Consider the following 14,176-nt stretch of genomic DNA (forward strand, 5'->3'; position numbering starts at 1 on the left):
TTTTTATATGGGCGATCGTTTTCAGGCTTCAAGTAGCACCATTATACCAACATTTCACATTCTACACATTGTTTTAGGTGTATTTGACCAAAAGTTTGACTGAAAATTCACATGCAAGCTTTTTTTCCAAGGCTGTGGTATTTTCCCGCAAACAATACCTTTCAGCTAGCTAACACAGAATATTATGCTATCAGCGAGCAACATGGCTAATGCCTTTCACACAGCTTTGTCTCAACTCCAAAGGCGTAAGATAAGTGAACATTGGGTGAGGAATCCTGCACATTTGTCCAACAGGAGAACAGCTACGGTGTGGGTAAGTAACTTTCCATGGATGAAGGTGGAGTGAGAGGAAGAACGGGCCCCTTGGCTGAAGCAGAATCTTCCTGTGGAGGAGGGAAATAAGGTGGTAATGTGCTTACCAGCGGCATCTCCTGCGTGACTGCCTAAGGGGGAATGGCAATTTCACCATGCAGATGTGTGAACATTTGCTCGTGGCGGGACAGCAGCACTTCCTGTGCTGCGAGAGCCTGATGGACCGGATCCTGGTCATGCTGGCTGGATCGTTCTGTCATGGGACAGAACGGACTCAAGCACAGACCAGATCTAAGAATAAAAGTCAACAGTTTATTTACACAAAAACAGCAGGTGAAGCTATATACAAAGTGCGAGGGTTCCAGGGACCCAGGGAACAAGGGCAACAGGCTCGTTCACACAATCCAATCCAACACACTCCACACTCTGATCCAATGTTCATTCCATGCTCCTGTTCAGTCGGTCACGCTCTCACTCCATTCACACTACACCACACTGTCAGACTCGGGAACAGGAGAGGAAACTGGGACAGTTCCAGGGAATGGAGGTTACTCAATGAACTTCTGAGGATTTAAAGGACTGTTTTTCACCTGCTCCACTTCTGCTACAACCATCACTACAGTAAGCTGCTCAGGCTTCAGTTTAGGCAGCCGCTCAGGCTTCTACTCAGTCACTCACTCAGGCTGTAGCGCAGCCTGTAGCTCTGTCGTTAGCTCAGTATGCTGCTCAGCCATTATCGCAGCCTGCAGCTCAGTCATCCATTTTGTTATCTGTTTAGTCATGAGCGCCGTCATTTGCTCAGTATGCTCAATTTCCCGCTCAGTCATTAACTCAGTTACCTGCCAAGTCATTAACTCAACTACCTATTCAGCCACCACCTTCACCTGCTCTTTCTATACAACCTGTAAAACTCAAATTAGAATGTATAAGCACAGTCTGCTCAACAAAAAGCAACTCAGAAACAGAGTATCTGGTTTTGTGTTCCTGGACCAGGGCCTTTAGGAAACAGTAAAGTTAAATAGTGTAAAGAAGGGAGCCCACCTGGCTTGCCGTGTAAGGCAGAGGTGTGGTTTCTGGCTCCGCTGCTGGGGAGGGGTGGTGCAGAGAGCTCAAGGGGCTGTGCCCGGCAGGCAGGGCAGCTGTGGGACATCTCCTAATCTAGGGTCTTCCATATTTCAGTGATGTCAGGACCAGAGAGGTGGGATAACTAGAGCGCGGTTGGTCTGGACCTCAGAAGATTAGGTCTCTCTTCCAAGTCTCTGTTAGTACACGAGTTAATAGTTGACCAACAAATCAATTTTCTCTGCCTTACAGAAACCTGGTTACAGCAGGATGATTATGTGCATGCCGAGGGCGCAGTGTGGCAGCATTTTCCCACACCAGCTCAATCAACCAAAGACCATGACAGAGTTATAATTAATTTGAAAGCCTGATGCTTACCCTTGTCCAACCTAGCTGGAAAACTCAAAAAACAGTCTTTTTTGTTATCATCTATCATCCACACAGGCCTTACACAGAGTTTCTGTCTGATTTCTCAGAGTTGATCTGATTTAGTGGTCACCTCAGATAAGATAATTATTGTGGCTGATTTTAGCATCCATGTAGATGCCAAAAATGACAGCCTCAACACGGAATTTAATCTGTTATTAGAATCAATTGGCTTCTCTCAAATGTAAAAGAACCCACTCATCACTTTCATCGCGCTTTAGATCTTGTTTTAAAATATGGCATAGAAACTGAACATTTAACAGTGTTTCCTGAAAACCCTCTCCTGTCTAATCATTTCCTAATAACATTTAAATTTACAAAAAGTAATTACACAGGAATGAGGAATGGAATTAATCACAGTAGATGTCTTCCTAAAAGTGCTGTAACTGAGTTTAAGAATGTAATTCACCGACTGTTATCATCTTCAATGTCCTTTATTAACACAGAGCCAGGCAGCTACCTGAACTCTGCTCCAAGAGAGGTCGATTATCTTGTTAATAATTTTACCTGCTCACTACGTATGACTCTAGATACTGTAATTCCTATGAAAAGAGAGCCTCTAATCAGAAGCACTTGACTCCCTTGTATAACTCTCAAAGGTGCACCTTACATCAGATAACTCATAAGTTTGCTGCTTTATAAGAAAGTCCTCCAGAAATCTAGAACATCTTACTATTCATCACTGATTGAAGAAAATAAGAACACCCCTAGGTTTCTCTTCAGCACTGCAGCCAGGCTGACAAAAAGTCAGAGCGCTGTTGAGCCAACCATTCCTTTAACATTAGCTTGTAATGACTTTGTGAATTTCTTCACAAATAAAATTTTAACCATTATCTACAGCTACTTTCAGTACCGTTGATATTCATTTAGTCTTTTTCTCCAATTGATCTTTGAGTCAATTTTAGTAATTACTTCCTCCAAACCATCAATGTGTCTTTTAGACCCCATTGCTACAAGACTGCTCAAAGAAGTCCTGCCATTAATCAATGCTTGAGTCTTAAATATGATCAACCTATCTCTAATAATCGGCTATGTACCACAGGCCTGCAAGCTTGCAGCATTTAAGCCGATGATCAAAAAGCCATCTCTTTGCCCATCAGACTTAGCTATTATGGACCAATTTACAACCTTGTTTTTATATCAATTCTTGAAAGAGTGGTTGTCAAACAGCTAACAGATCATCTGCAGAGGAATGACTAATTTGAAGAGTTTCAGTCAGGTTTCAGAGCTCATCACAGTACAGAAACATCTTTAGTGAAGGTTACAAATCATTGTCTTATGGCCTCTGACAGTGGACTCATCTCTGTGCTTACCCTGCTTGACCTCAGTGCAGTGTTCAATACTGTTAACCATAATATCTTATTATAGCGATTGAAATATGCTGTAAGTATTACAGGTACTGTGCTGCAGTGGTTTGTATCATATCTATCTAATAGACTCCAATTTGTTCATGCAAATGGAGAGTCCTCTTCACACAATAGGGTCAATTATGGAGTTCCACATGGTTCTGATTCCGTTTACATTACACGTTTCCCTTAGGCAGTATCATCAGAAACCATAGCTTACATTTTTACTGCTATGCTGATGACACTCAACTTTATCTATCCATGAAGTCAGATAACACACACCAATTAGTTAAACTGCAGGAATGTCTTAAAGACATAAAGACGTGGATGACCTTTCTACTTCTAAATTCAGATCAGTCTGAGGTTACTGCACTCGGCCATGAAAACCTAGAAATATTGCATCTAACCAGATTATTACTCTGGATGGCATAACCTTGGCATCCAGTAACACTATGAGGAACCTTGGAGTCATTTTTGACCAGCATATGTCCCTCAATGCAAATATTAAACAAATATGTAGGACTGCTTTCTTCCATTTACTCAATATCTCTAAAATTTGAAATATCCTGTCTGAAAAACTAGTTCATGCATTCATTACGTCTAGACTGGACTAATGTAATTCATTATTATCAGGTTGTCCTAAAACTCCCTGAAAAGCCTTCAGTTAATCCAAAATGCTGCAGCAAGAGTACTGACAAGGACTAGAAAGAGAGAGCATATTTCTCCTGTATTGGCTTCCCTTCATTGGCTCCCTGTTAAATTCAGAATTGAATTCACAATCCTGCTCTTCACATACAAGGTCTTGAATAATCAGGCCCTTATCTTGATGACCTTATAGTACCCTACCATCCCATTAGAGTACTTCGCTCTTCCACTGCAGGCTTACTTGTTGTTCCTAGAGTGTTTAAAAGTAGAATGGGATGCAGAGCCTTCAGTTTTCAGGCCCCTCTTCTATGGAACCAGCTTCCAGCTGAACGTATTTTAAAACACTATCCAGAATCACAAAGACATCTCACAAAGACATCTCTCATAGGGTATTTTATTTAGCTTCAAATTCAAATGTGAGCATTTTATTAGTTACCCTGAAAAACACTGAAAATATAAATGTTCATCTTTGATATTTTCCAATCATCCCTTTCTTAATATTCCTCTCAGGGTGCAGTAAAATAATATAACATTTGGGAACAAATATACATAGTAACAATCCAAAACTGGATGCTAAGATAGCAAATATTTCCACTGCCACAGAAAATTTTGCAGGAGAACTGACATAAGCTGGGATGAAAGAAATCCATACAGCCCAGAAAATTAGCATGCTGAAGGAGATGAACTTTGCTTCGTTGAATGTGTCCGGTAGCTTTCGTCCAAAGAATGCCAGGAGAAGACAGACAAAGGCCAGTAGGCCAATGTAACCAAGGAGCAGGTAGAATCCAGGAGGCCATGGCTCTTTACACTCCACAACAATCTAATGATGTTAAACAAGTATGAATACAGGGAGATTTTATATGAATTCTCTCAGAGCCTCTCTCTCGCTTTTTATATATATATATATATATATATATATATATATATATATATATTCAAAAGATCATTCTATATATTCAAGTTTCATTCTATATATTCAAGCTTCATTCTATATATTCAAGCTTCATTCTATATATTCAAGTTTCATTCTATATACTCAAGTTTCATTCTATATATTCAAAAGATCATACTATATATTCAGACTTTGGTTGGAATATATATATAATATTTTCCTAAAGGGCATTCCATAATATATATATATATATATATATATATATATATATATATATATATATATATATATATATATATATATATATAGGAACTGACCTGAAAAATAGGATCATGGCCAAGCTTGAAACCTGGATCCCGCGTAGCCGATTACCAAGATTACGTGAAGTTCCCTCAGAAGGTCTGCTAGATGATGTTAATGCAGCACTACGGGCAATACCTACAACCACGATTACCGACACTAACAAGCTGATCTACAATACGGCAACAGTGATCAGTGAGATGCTTGGCTACAAGTTGAACAGCGACAAGGGGCAGTACCCTCCATGGAGAAGGAGGCTAGAGGGCAAGATCAAAGTAGCACGAAGGGAGGTTAGCCAACTAACGGAGTTGCAGAAAGGTGCGACAAATAAGGTGCCTAAGAAATACAGCAAGCTGTCCATACCTGAGGCCTTGGAAACTGCCAAGCAAAGACTCACAGCCTTGGCCAGCCGCTTGAGGAGGTACACCAGAGAGATAGAAGGCAGGAGAATAAACCAGCTGTTCTCCACAGAACCAGCAAAGGTGTACTCTCAGTGGCAAGGGAACAATAAGAGAACAGCACCACCAAGGCTGGAGACGGAGCAATACTGGAAGAGCATATGGGAGAAGGATGCAACCCATAACGGCAATGCTCAGTGGCTAGAGGATCTGAGGGCTGACCACAGCGACCTCCCTGAACAGGGTCCAGTAACCATCACAGTGGCAGATATCCAAGAAAGGGTCTCCAGTATGAAGAGTTGGACAGCACCAGGGCCCGACATGGTTCACGCCTACTGGCTGAAGAAGCTGACTGCACTCCACGAGCGTCTGGCAGCACAAATGAACCAGCTGCTAGTTAACGAGAGACACCCGGAATGGCTAACTGAAGGCCGGACGGTCCTGATCCCCAAGGACCCCAAGAAGGGACCGGTCCCCTCCAACTACCGACCAATAACCTGCCTCAGTACTACATGGAAGCTCCTGTCAGGCATCATATCGGCTAAGATGAACAGGCACATGGGTCAATACATGAGCGGGACACAGAAAGGAATTGGCAAGAATACCAGAGGCGCAAAACACCAGCTACTGGTAGACAGAACAATCAGCCGAGACTGCAAGACCAGACTGACCAACCTGTGCACTGCCTGGATTGATTACAAGAAGGCCTATGACTCAATGCCCCACAGCTGGATACTGGAATGCCTAGAATTGTACAAGATCAATGGGACCCTAAGAGCCTTCATCAGGAACTCAATGGGGATGTGGCGTACAACACTAGAGGCCAACTCCAAGCCCATAGCACAAGTCACCATCAAGTGCGGGATCTACCAAGGAGATGCTCTGTCCCCACTGCTGTTCTGCATAGGCCTGAACCCCCTCAGTGAGATCATTAACAAGACTGGCTACGGATACCGACTACAGAACGGAGCAGTTGTCAGCCACCTCCTGTACATGGATGACATCAAGCTGTATGCCAAGAGTGAACGAGACATCGATTCACTGATCCACACTACCAGGCTATACAGCAATGACATTGGAATGTCGTTCGGACTGGAGAAGTGTAGTCGGATGGTAACAAAGAGAGGGAAGGTAGTCAGAACTGAGGGGATTGAACTACCAGAAGGCAACATTGCAGACATAGAGGACAGTTACAAGTACTTGGGGATCCCACAGGCGAATGGGAACCATGAAGAGGCCGCTAGAAAAGCTGCAACCACCAAGTACCTGCAGAGGGTCAGGCAAGTCCTGAGGAGTCAGCTGAATGGTAAGAACAAGATCCGGGCCATCAACACGTACGCCCTGCCCGTGATCAGGTACCCTGCTGGGGTAATAGGCTGGCCAAAGGAGGAGATAGAAGCCACTGACATAAAGACAAGAAAGCTCCTTACCATGCATGGAGGGTTTCACCCCAAATCCAGCACCCTGAGGCTGTACGCTAAGCGGAAGGAAGGGGGCCGGGGACTGGTGAGTGTCAGCACCACAGTCCAGGATGAGACAACGAACATCCAAGAATACATTAGGAAGATGGCCCCAACTGACCGAGTGCTCAGTGAATACCTCAGGCAGCAGAAACCCAAGAAAGAGGAGGGAGACGAGGAACCATCATGGAAGGACAGGCCCCTGCACGGTATGTTACACCGGCAGATAGAGGAGGTGGCTGATATCCAGAAATCCTACCAGTGGCTGGACAAAGCTGGACTGAAAGACAGCACAGAGGCACTAATCATGGCAGCACAAGAACAAGCTCTGAGCACAAGATCCATAGAGGCTGGGGTCTATCACACCAGGCAGGACCCCAGGTGCAGGCTGTGTAAAGATGCCCCAGAGACAATCCAGCACATAACAGCAGGGTGCAAGATGCTAGCAGGCAAGGCATACATGGAACGCCATAACCAAGTGGCCGGCATAGTGTACAGGAACATCTGTGCCGAGTATAACCTGGAAGTCCCGAGGTCAAAATGGGAGATGCCCCCAAGGGTGGTGGAGAATGACCGAGCTAAGATCCTGTGGGACTTCCAGATACAGACGGACAAAATGGTGGTGGCTAACCAACCGGACATAGTGGTGGTAGACAAACAGAAGAAGATGGCCGTAGTGATCGATGTAGCGGTTCCGAATGACAGCAATATCAGGAAGAAGGAACACGAGAAGCTGGAGAAATACCAAGGGCTCAGAGAAGAGCTCGAGAGGATGTGGAGGGTGAAGGTAACGGTGGTCCCCGTGGTAATCGGAGCACTAGGTGCGGTGACTCCCAAGCTAGGCGAGTGGCTCCAGCAGATCCCAGGAACAACATCGGAGATCTCTGTCCAGAAGAGCGCAGTCCTGGGAACAGCTAAGATACTGCGCAGGACCCTCAAGCTCCCAGGCCTCTGGTAGAGGACCCGAGCTTGAAGGATAAACCGCCCGCAGGGGCGTGCTGGGTGTTTTTTTTTTTTATATATATATATATATATATATGTACAGATATATATATATATATATATATATATATATATATATATATATATATATATATATATATATATATATATATATATGTACAGATATATATATATATATATATATATATATATATATATATATATATATATATATATATATATATGTACAGATATATATAGACAGATACATATATAGATCAATAACTCAAAAACCTAAACGCTGGATAACCAGACCCAGGACCGTGACAATATCTATCTATCTATCTATCTATCTATCTATCTATCTATCTATCTATCTATCTATCTATCTATCTATCTATCTATCGGGAGATACATATATATATAGATAAATATTGTCACGGTCCTGGGTCTGGTGATCCAGTGTTTATGTTTTTGAGTTAGGTTATACTTTCTGGATTATGTATTTCTCTTTGTATTGTAATTATAGTTCTCTCTGTTATGTGTTCTTCTGTTATTCTTGGTCTCATCGGTGTGTGTTTTCTCATCATTTCCTGTTTTACTTTCACAGTCTTTATCCTATGTTAATGTTTCTGGTTTTGCGTCTCCCTGGTCCCGTCTGTTAATTAGTGACAGCTGTGTTGTTTTGCTTGGGTCCAGCAATAAAGCTGTGTTTAAGTTCAAGTTATTGTCTCTTTGAGTCTGCATTTGGGTCTTTTCCTGCCTGCCTGGACACAGTACCTGACAGATATAGATGTAGATATATAGATATTGATATAGATATGAAGATAAAGATAGGGACGTTTTTTGATGGTTGATATGATATATCAGGTAAATACAGAAAATATACTCACTTTTCCAGTTAAAGCTTGGTAGTTTGGGTTCCTGAATGGAAAGGGAGGTGCTCCCAACACCCAGCCAGAACAGAGACAAATCTGAGGGGAGGATAGGATGATAGAAGAATACCAAAACACACGTTAAACTCATGTTTAAGTGACAGTGACTGTTCGTCCTACCTGAGGAGCTGTCGTACAGATGATCAGAATCCTCTGCTGAGATGTTCCAAACAGCTTCCAACCCCTGGAACCAGATATACTAGTCCGGAAAGCCAGGAGGACCACAATGGTCTTAACAAGTAAGCAAGAGAGACACAGAACAAAGCTGATCCCAAATGCTGCTTGGCGGAGCCTGCATGTCCACCAAGATGGCTGACCAATGAACACCAGAGAACACAGGAAACAGAGCTTGAGTGACAGGAGAAGCAAGAAACTTATTTCTGAGTTGTTGGCCTTGACAATGGGTGTATTGCGGAAACTGTGAAAAATAATTGTGATGATGGATGTCAGGATGAATCCAAGCAGGGTGAGTGCAACCAGGATGATACCCATGGTGTCGTAGAAAGAGAGGAATTCTTCTTCCCCTGCAACACATTTCACCTTGTCTTTGTCTGACCAGAAGTACTCAGGACATTTTGTGCACTCAGTAGAACCTTTCGTAACACAAAACATAGATATATGTGTATAAACATTCAGTAACTTCTAATTGCATATCAGCATGTTTTGATGGTTCTGGTTTAAACTGTGCAACTTTAAATTCAATGACCTTCTTTATTACACTACATAATAATTGATTAAAAAAAAAAATAAACATAATAAACATATATAGACTACCAGTCTTGTTACTGATCTCTCCATCTGCACAGGGCAAACAGTCAAAGCAGCATTTGGGTTCTCCTTGGCGTGTGGCCTGCCTGTTGCCGGGAGGACATGGAGCACTACACTGAGATACAGGAACCTGAACAAGGAACAGAGAAAAGTAAAATAACGGGCATAAATATGTTGTATCTGAGAATCTGAGATAGTGTATCAAATTTACTTTAGTTTAAAACATCTTTATTTTAGGTGTCATATCAAATACGTGCAAGATAACTATGACCTACCTGTAACTGTCCTTTTGTCCATACAATACTGTTCTTTATTATCTGCAACTGCTCTCTCTGTGGTGCTGAACCATCATAGGTTCCAACTTTGATAAATCTAGCATAAAGTAGCATAAAATATTTGAAAAAGCAATTAGGTTAATGTTAAATGTTACTACAGTTTATTGTTCACAATTACTTCAACATGCAGTTCATTTCCACCTTTATGTATATATAGCTCACCTGATTTCATCCTTGCTGTCCTTCTGCCAGTTAATAATGTCATAAAGAGGGACAGGCTCTCCATTGGTGTCAAAATACACTTTCTCATCAAACTGGTTGTGGAAATTTACCATTTTCAGATGATGAAGAAACTACAGGAAAAGAAAATTAGAAAAACAAAACAAAGAATGTCAAAAAACTACACATGAATCCCATGAATGTTGAATTACATAAATGTTGATTTTAAATATTTTATAATATTTTCAATTACCTGACCATTTGAAAATGAGCTGTGTTTCTCACACAATCCCCCGCTAGGTCCTGCTGAATCGCAGTTCAAAAAAGTGTGCAGAGCATGGGCAATGGCATACACAGCTTTATACACATTGTAGGATATTCGAACCTGAGATACATCACTATAACTGCTGTCAGTGTTTCTCAAATCCTCTGACCCTGTGCATACAGGCTTTTCAAAAGCATATTCACCGTCTTTATAAGCTGACATGTTAAATAAACTTTTTTGTCCCACATTAAATCCGACCATATAAAGAGAATTGTTTTGGAAACCTGGGTTGTAACGAAAACTATCATTATCATTAAAATCATCTGCTTCATAGTCTTTGGCTCTTTGGCTTTCAAACTCTAGCTTACAACCAAAATGTTCTTCCCAGAACATATTGAAAAATTCCATTCCTGGTTTGGGAGAGGGTCGGACATTCAAAAGAAACTCTTTCAAGCCTGGGATGCTGACTCCAGGGAAAGTGAAGCCCAGTGTTCCCTGTAGAATGTGGAGAAACTGGGGTGAGGCCAGTCGGCTCGAGGTCACCCAGGCTTCACTGGCTATCCATTGTATCCCTGTCACATTCCTTTGAGCTAGCTGGAAAATCATAGATAAAATAATGCAGCAATTTTCATGAAAACAATTATGAGCATAATAACACTATATATCACTACTTACTTCTAAGAACAGATTTAGGAGCTTCCCTTCTGTAGCAAACACCACCACAACCCGAGCAGTTGAACTCTCCAGCGTATCTGTCATTTCTTGTATTTCAGCCATTGTGGGCGATGTTGGGATGGTGAGATGAAATGCCACACATCCACCTTGCCTTCCAAACTGATTAGAGAATGCTTGGATGCCATAAAGGCTGTAGTCATCCTGAAATGTATATACAGAAAGCATTTATAAACCATGTTGCTGTCTAAAAATGTCTCATTGTAGCATTTAAAAAAGTTTTTATCTCACCGTAGTTCCTATTGTGCCCACCCAGAACCAGCCTAAAAATGTGACAAGCTTTACGAGACCTCTAACTTGAAAGAGATCACTTGGCACAGTTCTTAAGAATGATGGGTACAAATGCTTATCAGTAAGACAGGTACAGGTGGAAAAATAACTCACCTAGAGAGAAAGTGATTTCTTTCTGTATTATTGAGCTAAAACACAAATCAAATACACAACACTATTAAATAAAGTTGTACAGTATATTACCAGTGGTATGTTGAAAGGGCCAAGTGTGTGAGCGACAGCTCTTGTAGGGGAAGAGGATGCAAGACCAATCACAGCAGGCACCGGAGAATAATACAGACATGTGGAAGACTCTTTCGTCTTTATTTCTTCTCTTGTATTTTCATTTAGGTAATATCCAGTGTTTTTAACACTATTTGAAATTTCATTTCTATTTTTCAATGAGGTCATTATTTCTTTTGTAGTTAGTTTTACAGTCTTTAACCCTTCCCCGTTGATACCATTGTATTCAGTATCTTCTGATTTTTCAACTTTACTGTCGACAGTTTTAGAGTGTCTGAATAACGAAAAAAGAGCCTGCAGGCCGGTGGGGATATGGTCACAGCAGTCCATGATATGGTAGCCTAGTTTAACACCTGGTAACAGACTTGAATTATGGTTAATTTCCTCCACTGCAAACACCATAGTCATCATCCAGCGAAAGGCTCTTTGATAAAAGCTGTAGATAAGAAAAACTCCATAACGTATTTATTCATTTAATAAAATAATATCATTTAAACAGTCTTATAGAAACATGGCAATATGGTCAAAGCTTATGCTTTTTTGACTTTGTGTTACAAGGAAGAAGAAAAAAAAACACTATACTACACTCACCTGCTGCATGGTGTAATTTGAGGTTTACTGTTGTAGCTGTGCTGTGGCTCAGTGACAACATAATGCAGAGGGAAAAACCCTCCAATCACAACATCCCCATCAGAGTGCAAGGCTGGGAGGTCACTGCCTCCCAGTTTTACACACTGAGATAAACTAGAATCAACACTTCTCATTCCCCTGATCTTTAAACCATGCATTGGCTCTGTCATCGCAGCTTCTTCTTTTTCCACAACACCTCCCTCCACACTTAGTGACTTAGTAATGTTAACATCAAAGAACACAATACAAATCGTATTAAAGAAGACATTAAAAAACACCCAAAGAAAATAACCAACAAGGGTTGAATGCATTATCCACAGTAAACTCATAAAAACTTTGTGCTTAAACCAGTGGTCCTCTAGCATAGTGTATGACACCACAGTGAAGTGTTTTAATATATCTGGTGCTTGTGTCATTTTATTGTTTCTTATGAGTCATCATTAGATCACCCAATCACAGCAAAGTGCAACAGGAGAGAGGATAACACTGCTTGAACAAATCATTAATTTCTTAAGTTGAACCACTGCTTTAAATTCAAGTTTGTTAAGCTGTTTTCCTAGAGTCACACACTTTTCATTACAAAACACAGAAAAGAATAATATTTTTTTCATTTCCTCTGATATATTATTATTCCCCTTTGTCTGGTGCTAAAAACCACCACAATCTCTCCTTATTGCATCTCCGGCAGATGCAGTCCAGCATTCCCACATTATAACTGTTCATCATATGTAGCTATCTCCAGTGTTTGGTCACTCTGCTTCCAGCACACTTATGTTTCTTGTTAGTCAGAAGCTACAATCACCTTACCTTTCCTGTGAATGTAGAGGGGACACTCTGGGGTAATTAAGTAAAACCAGATAACTACAGAATGCCCTGGGTCTGTTGAATTTGCTTTGCAGTACAGACCTCTGCTCACAAAATTTGAAATCCTTAATTATTTTATATTTTTCAGAAAATCCATGCGATGTTGTAGTGAAATATGAATTATTTATGCCTCAATACTAGCCATGCATGTTTTTTTTCTGCATTTACACAGTGTTTGAGAGTAACGGAATACATACCAGTGTTATGTATTTAAAATACAAAATATGAGTAATTGTATTCCGTTACAGTTACCGTTTAAAAAGATGATATTCAGAATACAATTACTTTGTTGAAATAAATGGATTACACTGCAGTCTTTTTCTGTTTCATATGTTGGGCTATGCCCTCTCTATTTTTGGTAATTCCACACCGGTAGAAACCCAAATAAAACACGCATTAAGAGGCTCTAATGCCTGTGTGTCAATCGCAGTCTCAGGCCATGTCACCCCTACTTGCGACCCGCATAATAAAGCGAATATTTTTTTTTTAAAATCATTGTTTGAAAAGTTTTTTAATATGAAGGCAATAGGCAGAGTATAGACTGTAGCTAAAGAATGTAGCCTCATGGGCAGTGTATTACGATTACGTGCTGCAGGGAGAATGGACTGCCATACCCGTTACAGTATGTGCCTGTGAGCGTGAGGGAGGGGGAAAAAGGAGAGTCAAAAAGTACGAGTTGTCACCAACCATAAATGGGAGATGGAAGCATGTAAATATAATAATTACCACTGCAGGCAAAGAGTGCCTGACGAGCCCAGTTGTAAGTAAGCTATTAAGACTCGACTGGACATTGTGTTCATTTTTTCCTCCAAAAAAAAAATACGTTTTGTTGAAGCAGCCTTTCAACTGCTCTCTCTGTCTCTCGCTAGCAAAGTTGACCCAGACAACAAAGTAGAGCTAGTTTTCAGCTACGAGCCCGTTTTATACGCACGGAATAGTTTTCTATACGAGATCGCTGCAAAAAGTGCAGCTTTACCTAATGTCCACCCTACTGTTACTCATTTTATACTAAGATTTAAAAATCTAGTTGGTATTGGTGTGGCAAGTAGCCTTCAGTAATAGTAATAAACAGCATTGGGTAAGTTACTTTAAATTAGTAACTTAGTTACATTACTAGTTACTTCTATCAAAAGTAACTCAGTTACTTCAAGGTACTCGTTACTTTCAAAGTAGCTAGTTACTAGGGAAAGTA

General features: G+C 41.0%; 1 protein-coding gene across 1 annotated transcript; it reads right to left on the reverse strand.

Annotated features, from left to right (window-relative positions):
- Positions 1-4,254: 4,254 nt before the first annotated feature.
- On the reverse strand, positions 4,255-11,901 carry LOC101485868 (extracellular calcium-sensing receptor-like). The gene is made up of 13 exons (XM_023152721.3): positions 11,774-11,901; positions 11,452-11,620; positions 11,209-11,361; positions 10,921-11,121; positions 10,604-10,740; positions 10,504-10,546; positions 10,234-10,428; positions 9,984-10,114; positions 9,762-9,858; positions 9,493-9,616; positions 8,839-9,311; positions 8,677-8,757; positions 4,255-4,611 (listed from the first exon to the last, which is right to left on the reverse strand). The coding sequence occupies exons 1-13, from the start codon at positions 11,899-11,901 to the stop codon at positions 4,255-4,257; spliced, it is 2,289 nt and encodes a 762-aa protein (XP_023008489.2).
- Between the last annotated feature and the right edge of the window lie 2,275 nt (positions 11,902-14,176).

The sequence above is a fragment of the Maylandia zebra genome, linkage group LG14 (genome assembly GCF_041146795.1).
Source record: "Maylandia zebra isolate NMK-2024a linkage group LG14, Mzebra_GT3a, whole genome shotgun sequence".
In the NCBI taxonomy this organism is placed as follows: Eukaryota; Metazoa; Chordata; class Actinopteri; order Cichliformes; family Cichlidae; genus Maylandia; species Maylandia zebra.